A 12,409-nucleotide genomic window follows, 5' to 3' on the forward strand; every position below is an offset into this window, starting at 1 on the left:
TTCCATGGGAGAGGGGTGGAAGTCAAAAGTCACTCTCAAATAGGACATCACTTACTTATTAAGTACCTACATTGTACAAAGAATTGCACATAGCTCATAGTTTTCCATTGAAACTCAACATTTTTCCCCTATAGTCTCCCCTCTTTTGATAAAAAATCTCATAGAAAAATTATTCTTGATCAAAATTAAGATCCTATTAGATTTGGCCTGATAATTTATATAGGGACAACGAGAGTGTTAATTTCCCTTATGGGCCTTCTTAAGTTGCTTTGCTGGAAGTTTTTCTAAGGAATATCAAAGTGGATTTTTTAAAGCCTCATTATTTGTGGTCCTAACATTAGGAAGCCAAACCAAGAATTTGCTATCAAATTTCACTTACAGTACCTATAAATTTTCCTAATTCTTGAGATCCCCCAAATACTTTGTTTCCTAGGCCTGCCAGGAAGTGGCTTTCCTTACTTGTCTGTAAGGCTGGGAACCTTTAAGCCAGTTTTCCCAAGAAAGGCTCTGAAAAACACAACCTGAGTTCCTTAAATGTGCCTGGTCATATCTGATTGAATGAGCACCATCCTTAAATGTGAGCTTAGCTGCAAAATCAGAGTTTCCAATTATGTCCTAGTAAGAAAGAGGACAGATTCTTATTGAACCTATGCAGGTAACTTTATTGCTATGAAGATAAGAATATGCAATAAGAGTTATGAATTCTGGAGGGCTCAGGCAGGGAGAATAAGATATCATTGACAGGGGTTTCATTTCAGTTTATGAAAGCAGAGTCTACTAAATTATTGTGAGTTAAAGGAAAGAGAAAGGGCTTCCTTATATATTTAGGAAATAGAACATTCAAACAGTATCAAGAATGTTTAAAACAAAACTAACAATATTCCCTCATCAATTCATTTAACCTTGTTTGATTAGTTCTTATTGCACTGAATCTTGGTAAGAGTTCTGGAAATCATGACTTAGTTCACTGGTATGGTCTCAGAGTTGTTTAAATGATGCCATCAGAAGCCTGTACCCAAAAGTACCTGGCATAGTCCTTTTCCATGGGCCTCTGACACAGCCCTGTAGCCTGTAGCTGATTGCAAGAGCTTTCAGGGAAACATCAGACTAAAATAAACAAACAGAAAATATCTGTAGATGGCAAAAGACTTAAAATGGCTGTGCTTACTCTATTAGTGATATTTTTAAAAATGAAATGTCTTATGAGAGAGTTTATGTCAAGAAACATGTAACTGGCAGGGAAATTTGGCTATTTCTTCGGCATGCAAAACAAGATAATTAAGTCAGTCCCCCCCAAATTTTAGACAAAATAATTATAAACATAATAAACTCTATATTTAAGGAATGCAATGAACAGTACATCTGATTTATAAAAAATGAATGAGCATAAACTTTACAGAGAAAAAAATCTTCAGATATAATAATCCTTAGACATTAATATACCATGAATACAACACAAATATATCAGGACTGTCAAGTAAAGAGATTCAGTAAGTCTGAAATAGTTCCTAAACTTTCTGTATATTGATGAAACTCCATAGTAGGTGATGGGAATCCCCAACTGAAAACCATTGGCCTAGAAGGTGCTAGATTCAAATATTAAAAGTAAAGTAGTGACCACGTTAACATTTTAAAAAAATAACAGAAATCATGTCTGATAACAACTACAGAGTACAGAGCAGCATCAGGACTCTGATAAATAGAAATGTATCACGACAGCGCAGTACTGACAGATCTCTTCTCATTTCATAACTCTTCCCATGCAGTTCATCAATAGTAACAAATCAAGAAAACCTAGTTAGTCTCAGTACCTTTCCTTTTATAGGATGAAAAGATAAACCTTTGTGATTTTTCAGGGCCCCCCTGGGAAATCTCAAAGACAGGTTTAGGAGCAAAAGATATCATGAAATTTTGATTTCATTTTATTTTACATTTAAGATTTGATTTTGTGAAGACAAGAAACCAAAAGTTTTCAGGAGATTTGAACATTTAAAAGAGAAATTGGATCATGGGTACCTGAGAAACAATGACTACCCATTTTAATATTTACTCTAGCTTTTTTTTTTATAAATTTATTTTTGGCTGCGTTGGGTCTTCGTTGCTACGCGTGGGCTTTCTTTTTTTTTTGGTTGCGGCGAGCAAGGGCTACTTTTCCTTGCGGTGTGCAGGCCTCTCATTAAGGTGGCTTCTCTTGTTGCTGAGCACGGGCTCTAGGCATGCAGGCTTCAGTAGTTGTGGCTCGTGGGCTCAGTAGGTGTGGCTCAAGGGCTCTAGAGCACAGGCTCAGTAGTTGTGGCTCATGGGCTTAGTTGCTCCGCGGCATGTGGGATCTTCCTGGACCAGGGCTCGAACCCACGTCCCCTGCATTGGCAGGTGGATTCTTAACCACTGCGCCACCAGGGAAGCCCAGTGACTACTCATTTTAAAGTGACAATAAACATTTGAAAAATAAGCATAGAAGGTAACATTATTGTAAAGAATTTAACTCTTTCATAAGTGAGGAACCTTTTGTTTTCTACTTAAATCAAGGACATAATAAAGTTAACATAAAAAGCACAGAAAATTAATCTGATAAAACACAGAGTCTGTTACCTAGGGATATTGTAGAGAAGGTAAAGAATAACTCTACTGAGAATAAAGAGGTTAAAGAATAACCTCTTACTGAGAGAAGACCAATTATCAAGAAAATTTGTAATTTTAACAGTTAAAATAAAATTCTAGTTTTGCATCAGCATAATATTTGATACTAAAGGAATAACAAGCTCTTTTATGAAATATCATTAATTAACCCATCAAGAATGAGCCAGCTTGGGCTAGGGCAAATAAAATTCCCTTTCCTCAAACCTTCTACAACTTTCTTGTTTTGTTCTTCACAGGTCTTTCTTATTCTGGAATAACCAGCCCTTTTATTTTAGGACAAAACTATTTTTTCCCCTTAATAAACCAAAAACCCATCTCATTACTGAACACATAAAGTTGTACCTCTTGTTCGCCATTGCTTCTAGTGGTCTCATTCACATGTGTTAGTTTCAACTTTTAACCAAAGTAACTTCTGTTACACAGAGGAAACTAGAGGGTGGGTAATTGTGAGCTATCACACACCATCATTTTAGCAGACTAGCAGGGCTAACATCCAGCATTAATACAACTTTTTATAGCTACACATATTCTTATACAAGTCTTACAGAGGCAAAAATTGAACACGTTTAACAGATTAACAGATTCAAAGATGCAGTCTCTTTGTAGCACATAGAAATATGAAGCAAAAGTATGTAAATTTAAAATTATGCTTACTAATAAATGTTTCAGTATTCTCACTTATAAATATTCTAGGTATCCAAATATAAGTTCATCAGAATAATGATTGGATTTGGTTAAACACAGATTTACATTTTTCATAATCTTAAACATTAGGTAGAGGTAATGATAGTTTTTTCAATCAGAAAACTTATAAGTTTAGGAAAAATACCCAGATAGAATAAAAATCTATGCTTATACTTAACACTGATAAATCAGAAAAGACATAGCTATGTTTATTAAACTATAAATATTAAGCCAGTCTCATTTGCCAAAAATTTGCCTAAATTATGTTAATCTGATTTCTTAAGACATTTCTGAATTGGTTTCTGTAGGGATGTTTTTATAATCTAGCACACTGAAAGTATTAGAATTCCACCTTCCCTACTTTCTAGGAATTTTAGGAATACTCTGTTTATACAAGTACTTACCTATATAAGTCAACTTCTGGTTCTAGATTCCCTTAATATGAGAGATTTTATAATCTAGTAAGATTTATAATCTAATTTAATACCATCCCTAGGTAGAAAATTATTACACCTTCACACAATGAAAGTTAAAGACCTTTCTGAATTACAGATACATAGACATGCAGACACAAAGCTTATAGCTACAATTCCAAAATTTCAGCCATGGGTCAAGAGTAAACATAAAATTACAAAATTCATTGGTCTATATCAAAGACCTGTTTTCTTTCCTGTGGCTATGAGTTCTTAATTGACTTGAGCTCTGAACAGACAAATAGACAAACAGAAAAAACTAACATATCAGATTATCTATAGTCTTACCCATTAACCCATTTATTGAAATACAGAGGTTATAAAGATGATGAGACCATAAAACCAAATTCCCAATGGAAAATAATTTATCAGAGATAAACAAATCAAGGCAAACATAGTAGAGAGCCAGAGTTCTCTCCCTTCCAAGCAGATCCCAGTTTTCCCACCCAGGATATTTGAATAGGATAGAATAATGTGGTTTGAATAGGATAGCTCTAAGAGATGGCTCTGACTGTCCTAAAGGAATTAATGTTATCCTGGCCTTCAACCATTCACTGTGGCAAGGAGTAGGGGCAGAATGTTGCTAGGAAACAGAAGTTCCCTCCTAGCTCAGACAGTGGCTAGACCAAAAGACTGGCATTAGTTACCAGCCTGTGCCATTGATTAGAAACAAATAAATGGATAGCAACTTAACTGTAACAGAATTTGGCACCAGGACCTGGAGAGTTGCAAGTAAGAGACCCTAATGTGAGAATTGACCAAGTGAATTTAAGTGGTGATAGATTGGCAATCTCTTGTCAACAGTGATTGTTTTAAGCCAGTCAGTACCCACTCCTAGAGCTGGGAGTGGGAACCAATCCTACTGAAGGGCAAGGCTGGGAAAATCAGGGCAAAGGTGTCTAGTTGAAAGCAAATATTAGGACTTTCTAATATTCCCCTCTTGCAGAAAAATAAAATACTAAACTTGAGATTTTCTTGTACTTTATTTCCCAAATTGAGCAATTTGATTATGATATCATGGGCATGGATTTCTTTTAGTTTATCGTTTTTGGAGTTCATTCAGCTTCTTTAATCTGTAGGTGTATGTCTTTCTCCAAACTTGGGAAAATTTTAGCAAGTATTTCTCCAAATATTTTTCATCACTGTACTCATTCTTCTTTACTTTTTGGATTCTAGTGATAGGACTGTTAGACTGTTTTGCTTCACAGATCCCTGAGATCTGTTCATATTTTTTAAAAAATCTTTTTTCCTCTCTGTTGATTAAATTGAATACTTTTTCTATCAAGTTCTTGATTCTTTTATTCTGTCATCTCTGCTATTGAGTCCATTTTATTTCAAGAGTGTTGTGATTGCTCATTTGAGTATATTTATAATGGCTGCTTAAAGTCTCCATCAGATCTCAGCACCTCTATCATCTTGTTATTAGTGTCATCTTGTTATTGGTGTCCCATCCTTTATTTTTAACCTGTTTGTATTTACATATTTACAGTGTTTTTCTTGTAGGCAGCACGTAGTTATGTCTTGCTTTTTTATTCAGTCTGAAAATCTCTGCCTTTTAATTAGGGTGTTTAAACTGTACACCACACACACACACACATAAATACATATACATGTATGTGTATATAGCTAAACTTTTATATTATAACTGTACATTCATAAATAGTTGTAAAAAATGATATAGAGAGAAATCGTGTATTCTTACACCACTCCCTCTTTCTTCTCTTTTTCCTGCTATCAAATGCTTTTTAAGAATTCCTTTTTGTTTTATCTATGGTGTTAATGACTATATATCTTTGTATAGCTTTTTCAGTGTTTGCTTATCTTTGGAAGTTTTGATTTGATTGTTTTTTATATCTTAAATCTCTTTAACTTTTTGAACATTTGGAAAACAGTTATAATAGTATTTTGATGTCCTTTTCTGCTGATTCTAACATATGTACCAGTTTTAATTGACTATTCTCATTAGAGGTCATGTGTTATTCCTTCTTTGCATCTCTGGTATAAATCATTTCTACTGCATACCAAAGTGCAGAGCAAAGCACTTGTATGATTGAGTTGCTGCCTGAACTAGTTACTTTTTTTTAATGGAATATAATTTTTACTTGAAAGAATGACAGTCAAACTATAGTTATCTTGACTTGGATATTTGGCAAACGTTTTCTCTAAATTGAATGAATGAGCCAGTCTTTCACTTTAAGGGAAGCAAGCAACAGTTTTTGTTGCCAAATTTGAGGTTTGTAAGCAAAAATTAGAATTTCAGAAAACTTGTATCCACCACTGTGAGCTTAGTAGCTTTTCAGTAATTAAAGATTCTTCTGATGCAATTGATGGTCATATTAATGAGTGTGGGGTTTTTTGATATTGCATAATAAAATGTGTCAGTCTTGGAGATTTGCATAATTCAGTGAGCCAATAGTCTCTAAATGGCCAAGGTGTGATGTTATAAAATCATGCATGGTTAAGAGATTGTTTCAAAGAAAGATGGGGCAGTTGATTTTAATAGAGTATTAAAAGTTCATTAATATCATTTCAGAGTCTAAATGCCAGGTAACTGTTGAGTTTTTGTGTAGTACAAAGAATAATATCCACAGTTGTTTCATGGTTATTAAAATACATATTCCTTTTCTAACTACGTAACTGTATAAAGCCAAATAGTCTTCATTTACTTCAGTCAAAACAGCATATCAGAGGAGATTGAATGCACAAGCAGATATGAGAATCCAGCTGTCTTCTATTAATTAGACAATAACAAGATTCATAAAAATGTAAAAACATGCTACTCTGCTCACTTTAGTTGTTTGTTTGTAAAAATAGTTGTTTTTCATAGAAATGTTATTTATTTTAATTTGGTTTATTATTGTTAATTCTAAATGAATTAAGAGATTCATATTTTTAAAATTGTCCATTTTAATTTCTAATATGGTAAATATCAATAGATATAACCCACATAAACAAAAGGTTTTTGGAGTCCTTGGTAATTTTTTATGTTGTGAAGGAGTCCTGAGACCAAAGGTACTGCTGTACCTCCTGGCATGGCATATATATTCCAGGGTGGCTGAGGGCAGGAGGAATGCTGGAGAAAGGAATAGCAGTTTCAGGAGAGGAAAATGTCTTCCCAGAAACCCTCAAGGGTAATATCTTTAGAGAGAACTTTCTTACATATTTACCCTTCATTGCAAAATAGTGTGAGAAAGTGAGAACTTTTGGTTGGGTCTGTTGCTGCTCAGAATAAAGTTGGAGTTCTGTTGGTGGAGATGGATATTGGGTAGACAGTTACCCATGTCTGTTACACATAAGTTTGGGGTTGTGTGTGTGTGTGTGTGTGTGTGTGTGTGTGTGTGTGTGTGTGTGTAATGACTGCTCATGTTCAGAGTTTCAGGGAAACTCCCACATGAAGTTCTTTTGTTTGACTACTTTATACAGAGTCCCCAAAACTTGCTTAGACACCTCACCTCATTGTCTTCTTGTTAATTCTTGGCTTGTTACAGGGCATGTTTGGTCTCAGTAGGCTCTGCATCTTGGCTCTACCTGCAGGGTACATTTTATTGGAGTCACATATGGACTTGGAAAATCATTGACAGGACTGATTAAATTGTGAAATGTCCCATATTTTTCAACAGAGCTTCTCTTTATCTTTGTGATTTGGTAACTTCTTACATTAACAAAACTTTCCTTTCTCACACCTTGACTCAGTTTTTTCCAGTCTATTTATCAGTCTGTTCCCTGACTGACTTATTTGTATTAACTCAATTGTGAGCTCACTGCCATCTTTTACACAGAAATTTACCTTTTCAGTAGTCATGATTTGCTTTATAAAACATGAGTCACAGCCTTCATGGATTATTCTGGCCTGGAATTTAGAATCAGACTTGCATCTTAAAGTGTGGCCTGGGGACCAGCAGCATGGGAGTCACCTGGGAGCTTATTAGAAACACAGAATCTCAACCTACCTCAGACCTAACAATCTGCATTTTAGCAAGATCCCTAAGTAATTCAAGTGCACAAAGTTTCAGAAGAACTGGTCTAAGGGAGACAACAAGTGAGAAGAGGGCATGGAGCTGTGTTCTGAGGAGGCTTCTTGTTTAATGTAGACAAAAAGAGTCCATAAAGAGATGTGGAGATGAGAGCCAGACAGGGAGGTGTGTGGTATAGCAGTGTGACATCTCCATGCCCTCTCTGAGGAAGGAGGGTGCAGTGAGGCTCTCGTCTCTCCCAGGGTTACAGGATGGTGGGACCCACTGAGCAGTGACGGAACGTATTAGAGATTGTGTGAAGATAATTTGCCAGGGTTTTTATCACTTAGGCATTGAAGCTTAGTTTCAGCTTGAACTGGACTGGAACTCTTTTTCTCTTCGTTATGCCTCGTTCCAGTTCTCAACATTGATGTTTGGCAAACTTTCCTTCTTCTCATTCAGAAACTTGACATTCTGACTGTAGGAGAGAATGGTGTCACCCACTCTACCTGATATAATTTACGTATGTGCTTTTTTTATGTCATTCGTCACCTTTTCCCTAGATGTACATTCCTCATTGAAACACTATTTCAAGGCACTTCTGTGGTAATGTTAACAATGGCACAGGCCTAGGAGTTAGATTTATTTTTGTCAGTATTCTGTGACTGATACAGTTGTTTGTATATGGCAGTTGCATAGTAAATAAGTATGGAATGAATGAGAAACTGACTTGAATGAGTCCTGGGATTTGCTTCCTTTCAATAAGTCCAAATAATTGTAGCAGTGTTTAAGGAAAAAAAAACCCAAAAATATGATCTTTTGAAACTGAATTGTTAATTTCCTACCAAGTAGTGGAGAAGCAATGCCAAATATTGACAGCTTTCAGGCTTTAAAACATCTGTATCTTCTGGGGCTGGCTGTTTGATTTTACCATGTAAAATATTGAATTGTTCTAACAAGGAAGACAGAATAAAGGCTTTACATCATTAAATTTATTTCTCAAGTTCATAAAGTAAAGAGCAACTTTTAGATCTCAGTCTGGATTTATAATGTTACCTAGCTTAACAGCTAGGCTTCTCCCTACCTCAGTACGATTCTTTACGGAATAATGAATGTCAGAAGGTCTAGGACATGAATTATTGCTGCTCAGAACTTTTCTGTAGATTTCCAGACGGTGTTAAACTGGCCATTTCTTGTAAGGTAGCAGGTAATTTGATAGTGGTTATAATTGGTTTTCTGTACAAATAATCCAAAGCATATGGTATCTTTGTTTTAATTTAGTAGACTAAATTAAAATTTAGTAGTAAATCGCCAGCAGATGAGCCTTTAAGTCGGATTTACAGCAGTGCTGTATGTTTGTCCCTAGTACGTTCTTGACTCATGAATGAAACTTGAATGATTGTAAATTTACCTTTTCTGTGGACAGAGGGACTCATTTCCCAGAGAGGTAGATTTTAGTGATATATTGCCAACACCTTGAGCACACTTTATATAATTTTTTCTTTTCCTTTATAACTATCTAATTGACGAGCTTAAGACCAAGAAACATTCTGTGAGACTAAACACTTAATAGCACTGTCTGTATTGTATTACATTTAAGAGACTTGAACTTCTCTATTCCTGCTCAGATTTATAAAGTATGGGAGAATTTAATAAAATTATTCCCAAAATTACACAAACACATTGCTATAAAGACAAAGAAGACAACATTGCCAAAACACGTGCTGACTGCAGGCTGCTTGGGAGATCTTGAAACACTTCATCATCATTTTAGTCATATCAAGTGTTCAGGAGCAAAGTGTACAGAAGTCAAGGCAGTCTGTAATTTGGTGGATTGAGGGGAAGGAGAAAGTCAAAATTTTCTTGGTGGCCAGCTTTCTTTAAGGAGAGCCTTGGTGGAATGGAATCAGCTCTTCCTCAAAGGAGTTTTTAAATGATCCACCAGCTCCTTTGTACTTCCTTCTGATCAAAGGATTTTACCTACATCTCAACCTTCTCTAATCTTCGCCATGGTTATTGCATGGCATGTGAACTGAAAAGAGAATAGATAATTTAAAAAATACACGTTAAGATCATCTCTTCCATTTGTAATAGTTTTTTATTTAACTCATTTGATTTAGAGCAAGGCTGAGTGGATTCAGGGAAGGTTACTTTATTATTTTAAAAAATCAGATTTACATTTGGAACATTTGCTTTTTTTAGAAGTTTATAATGTGGAATATTATTGTATTCGTTTGCTAGGGCTACCATAACGAAGTACCACAGACTGGGTGGTTTAAACAACAGGAATTTATTTTCTCACAGTTCTAGAGGCTAGAAGTCCAAGAACAAGGTGTCAGCAGGTTTGGTTTTTCCTGTGGACCCTTTTCCTTAATGTGTAGATAGATGGCCATCTTCTCCCTGCATCTTCTGTCTGTGTATATTTGTGTCCTAATTTCCTCTTCTTCTAAGGACACCATTCATATTGGATTAGGGCCCAGCTTAATGGCCTCATTGTAACATAGTTACAATGTTAAAGACTCCCACCTCCAAATATAGTCACATTGTGAGTAATGGGAGTTAGGACTTCAAGGAATAAATTGGGGGTGGGGGGTTAACAATTCAGTCTATAACAATTGTGTATCAAGGAGGTCAATTTAAAAGCAGAAAGAACAGGTAGAATTACAAGAAGAAATGAAGAGAACATAAACGAAGGCATTGACAGTAGAAATGGAGATGGGATTTGAGATTGAGAGACATTAGGGAGGAAGAATTTGTTTTTAAGACTTTGTGACTTGAAGGTGGAGGAGTGTGAGAAGGAGGAGGCTAGCAGGACTCTCAGATTTCTCTAATCCAGGAGGACAAACAGGCTTGAGGGAGTAGGTGTGAGCTGTGCAGTATCCCTGCAGAGTACCCAACACTTTGCAGCCAGACAGCCTGGGTGGGGTCATCTGTCCTGCTTTCCCCTTCCACATCTTATAGCAGCTCCTCATTGCATGGACCACATGGTATACAACTGAACACGCAGCTTCTTGCTTCTGAACCTACACTTGAATGCTTCTTAAGATACTTATTACTGCTGTCTTATTTTTAGAGTTAGTTCCAAATTCCTGTTCTTTCCTTATTAATAAATTCCTTTAGGGCAAGGACTATTGTTTTATTCATCTTTGCCAAATTCTCCAGTATCTCATAGCTGGCCCGCAAAGCTGCACAGCAAATTCTAGTTGAGGGAATGATTTGTTAGTAGGATTGTTATGTTCAATTACTAGTTTGCCCATTTTAATCAAAGCTTGATACTTAACACCTGTTTGGTTTTCTTGCAGCATGAGAAGACTTTGGGACATTCCATGAGTCATTCAAGTAACATTTCTAAGGTAGAGTGCCACTGAAATATGTTATTTTTGTAGCTTGGGGTTTTTATATTCTTATACCTGGCATGTGTTTACACTCTTCTCTTTTAAAGACATAAAGTTATCAGTTCATTACTTTAATCCACTCTGGGACCACGTGAGGTATATAGCAGTTATATTTTTCTAGTGAGGCAATTCTGAGTGTGTGTTGGGGGGAGTGAGTAATAGGAGAAAACCCCATTTCTTCCAGTAGAAATCGTTTACTTTCAAGTAAAAGAAATCTCAGAGAGTCACCAGAGAATCTGTCACCTCAATTAGGAATGCATTTGCCTGATGGTAATAAAAAACCAACTCTACTGACTTAAATAACTATAGATTTCTGTTCTGATGACAAGATGTCTGGAGGTGGATGGTTCAGGGCTGACGCAGTGCTCACAGATGTTGCCGGGGACCTAGGCTCCTTTCGCTGTCTTTGTGCCACCTTCCTTGGCATATTGTCATCCTCATGTTTGATCTCAAGGTGGGAGCTGGACCTCCAGGCACCCTGGCTGTGGTCTGTCAGCTGAGAGTGACCCTTTTCAACAGGAAGGCAAAAGCTTTCCCAGAAGCATCCCTCAGCTGCCTGACTTCTGCTTACATCTCACTGGCCAGAACTGGATCACAAGACCCCCGCCAGCTGGAACGTGGCTAGGAAAAGGAGGGCAGAGGGGTAAATCGGCAGCCAGCAGCACCTGATACACCTGTGGGGTGGTCACTTGAGTAGCCTGCCAGGAGCACATCAGATGCTAGGGGTGACCCCGGAGCCAGCAGACGGTGTCTCCCATGCCGTGAGCTTGCTCCCATGCACTGCTCATCTCAGCCTAGACACGGGCTCTAGCCAACCCCTTGTCCATACAGGTGTGTCTAGGAAGGTTCCTTGCAAAGATGGATTTTCTCTCCATGCCTGTGTCAGATCCTGACAGGAAGATCTGAATATTGTGGCAAAACCTATCCTGCTGTCTCAGGCCTCTTAATTTCTCTAAAATAAACAGTGACATTGTATGCCAAATGTTTTTTATTCATATCATTCTATAGTATACTTTTGACTTAAAAGTAGAATGTAGAAAATCCTTTAAGACATTAATCAATCTGTTCTTAGGCATACTTGTGATCTAATCATGTCATTCTGCCAGTGAATTTTGCATGAAAAGAAAAGTCCACAGTGCTTAGTGTGCCTAATGGCCATTTACAGAGTGCTTCTTGGTTCATTGCTGACCTGACCTTCCCCCAGACCAGTGGTGGGGGTAGCTTCAGCCACCTCATGTAAATACCTTTCACCAAATACTCTCTG

The 12,409-nt window shown here is 36.8% G+C and overlaps 1 protein-coding gene across 11 annotated transcripts in view; it reads left to right on the top strand.

Moving 5' to 3' along the window:
* Positions 1-12,409, top strand: part of MARCHF8 (membrane associated ring-CH-type finger 8) — a 112,568-nt gene that overhangs the window by 78,473 nt on the left and 21,686 nt on the right. For 9 of the 11 annotated variants that reach the window (XR_014230939.1, XM_082339501.1, XM_082339497.1 and 6 more), the window contains one exon: positions 11,053-11,103. The exons of the other annotated variants lie outside the window; for them this stretch is intronic. Coding sequence is in view for 8 of the 9 variants with exons in the window: in XM_082339501.1 (XP_082195627.1) it covers positions 11,053-11,103 (51 nt within the window). In the remaining variant the exon portion in view is untranslated. The remainder of the gene's footprint in view (positions 1-11,052; positions 11,104-12,409) is intronic. 11 annotated transcript variants of the gene reach the window in all.

This window comes from Balaenoptera borealis, assembly GCF_965194805.1.
Source record: "Balaenoptera borealis genome assembly, chromosome: 10".
Lineage (NCBI taxonomy): Eukaryota > Metazoa > Chordata > Mammalia > Artiodactyla > Balaenopteridae > Balaenoptera > Balaenoptera borealis.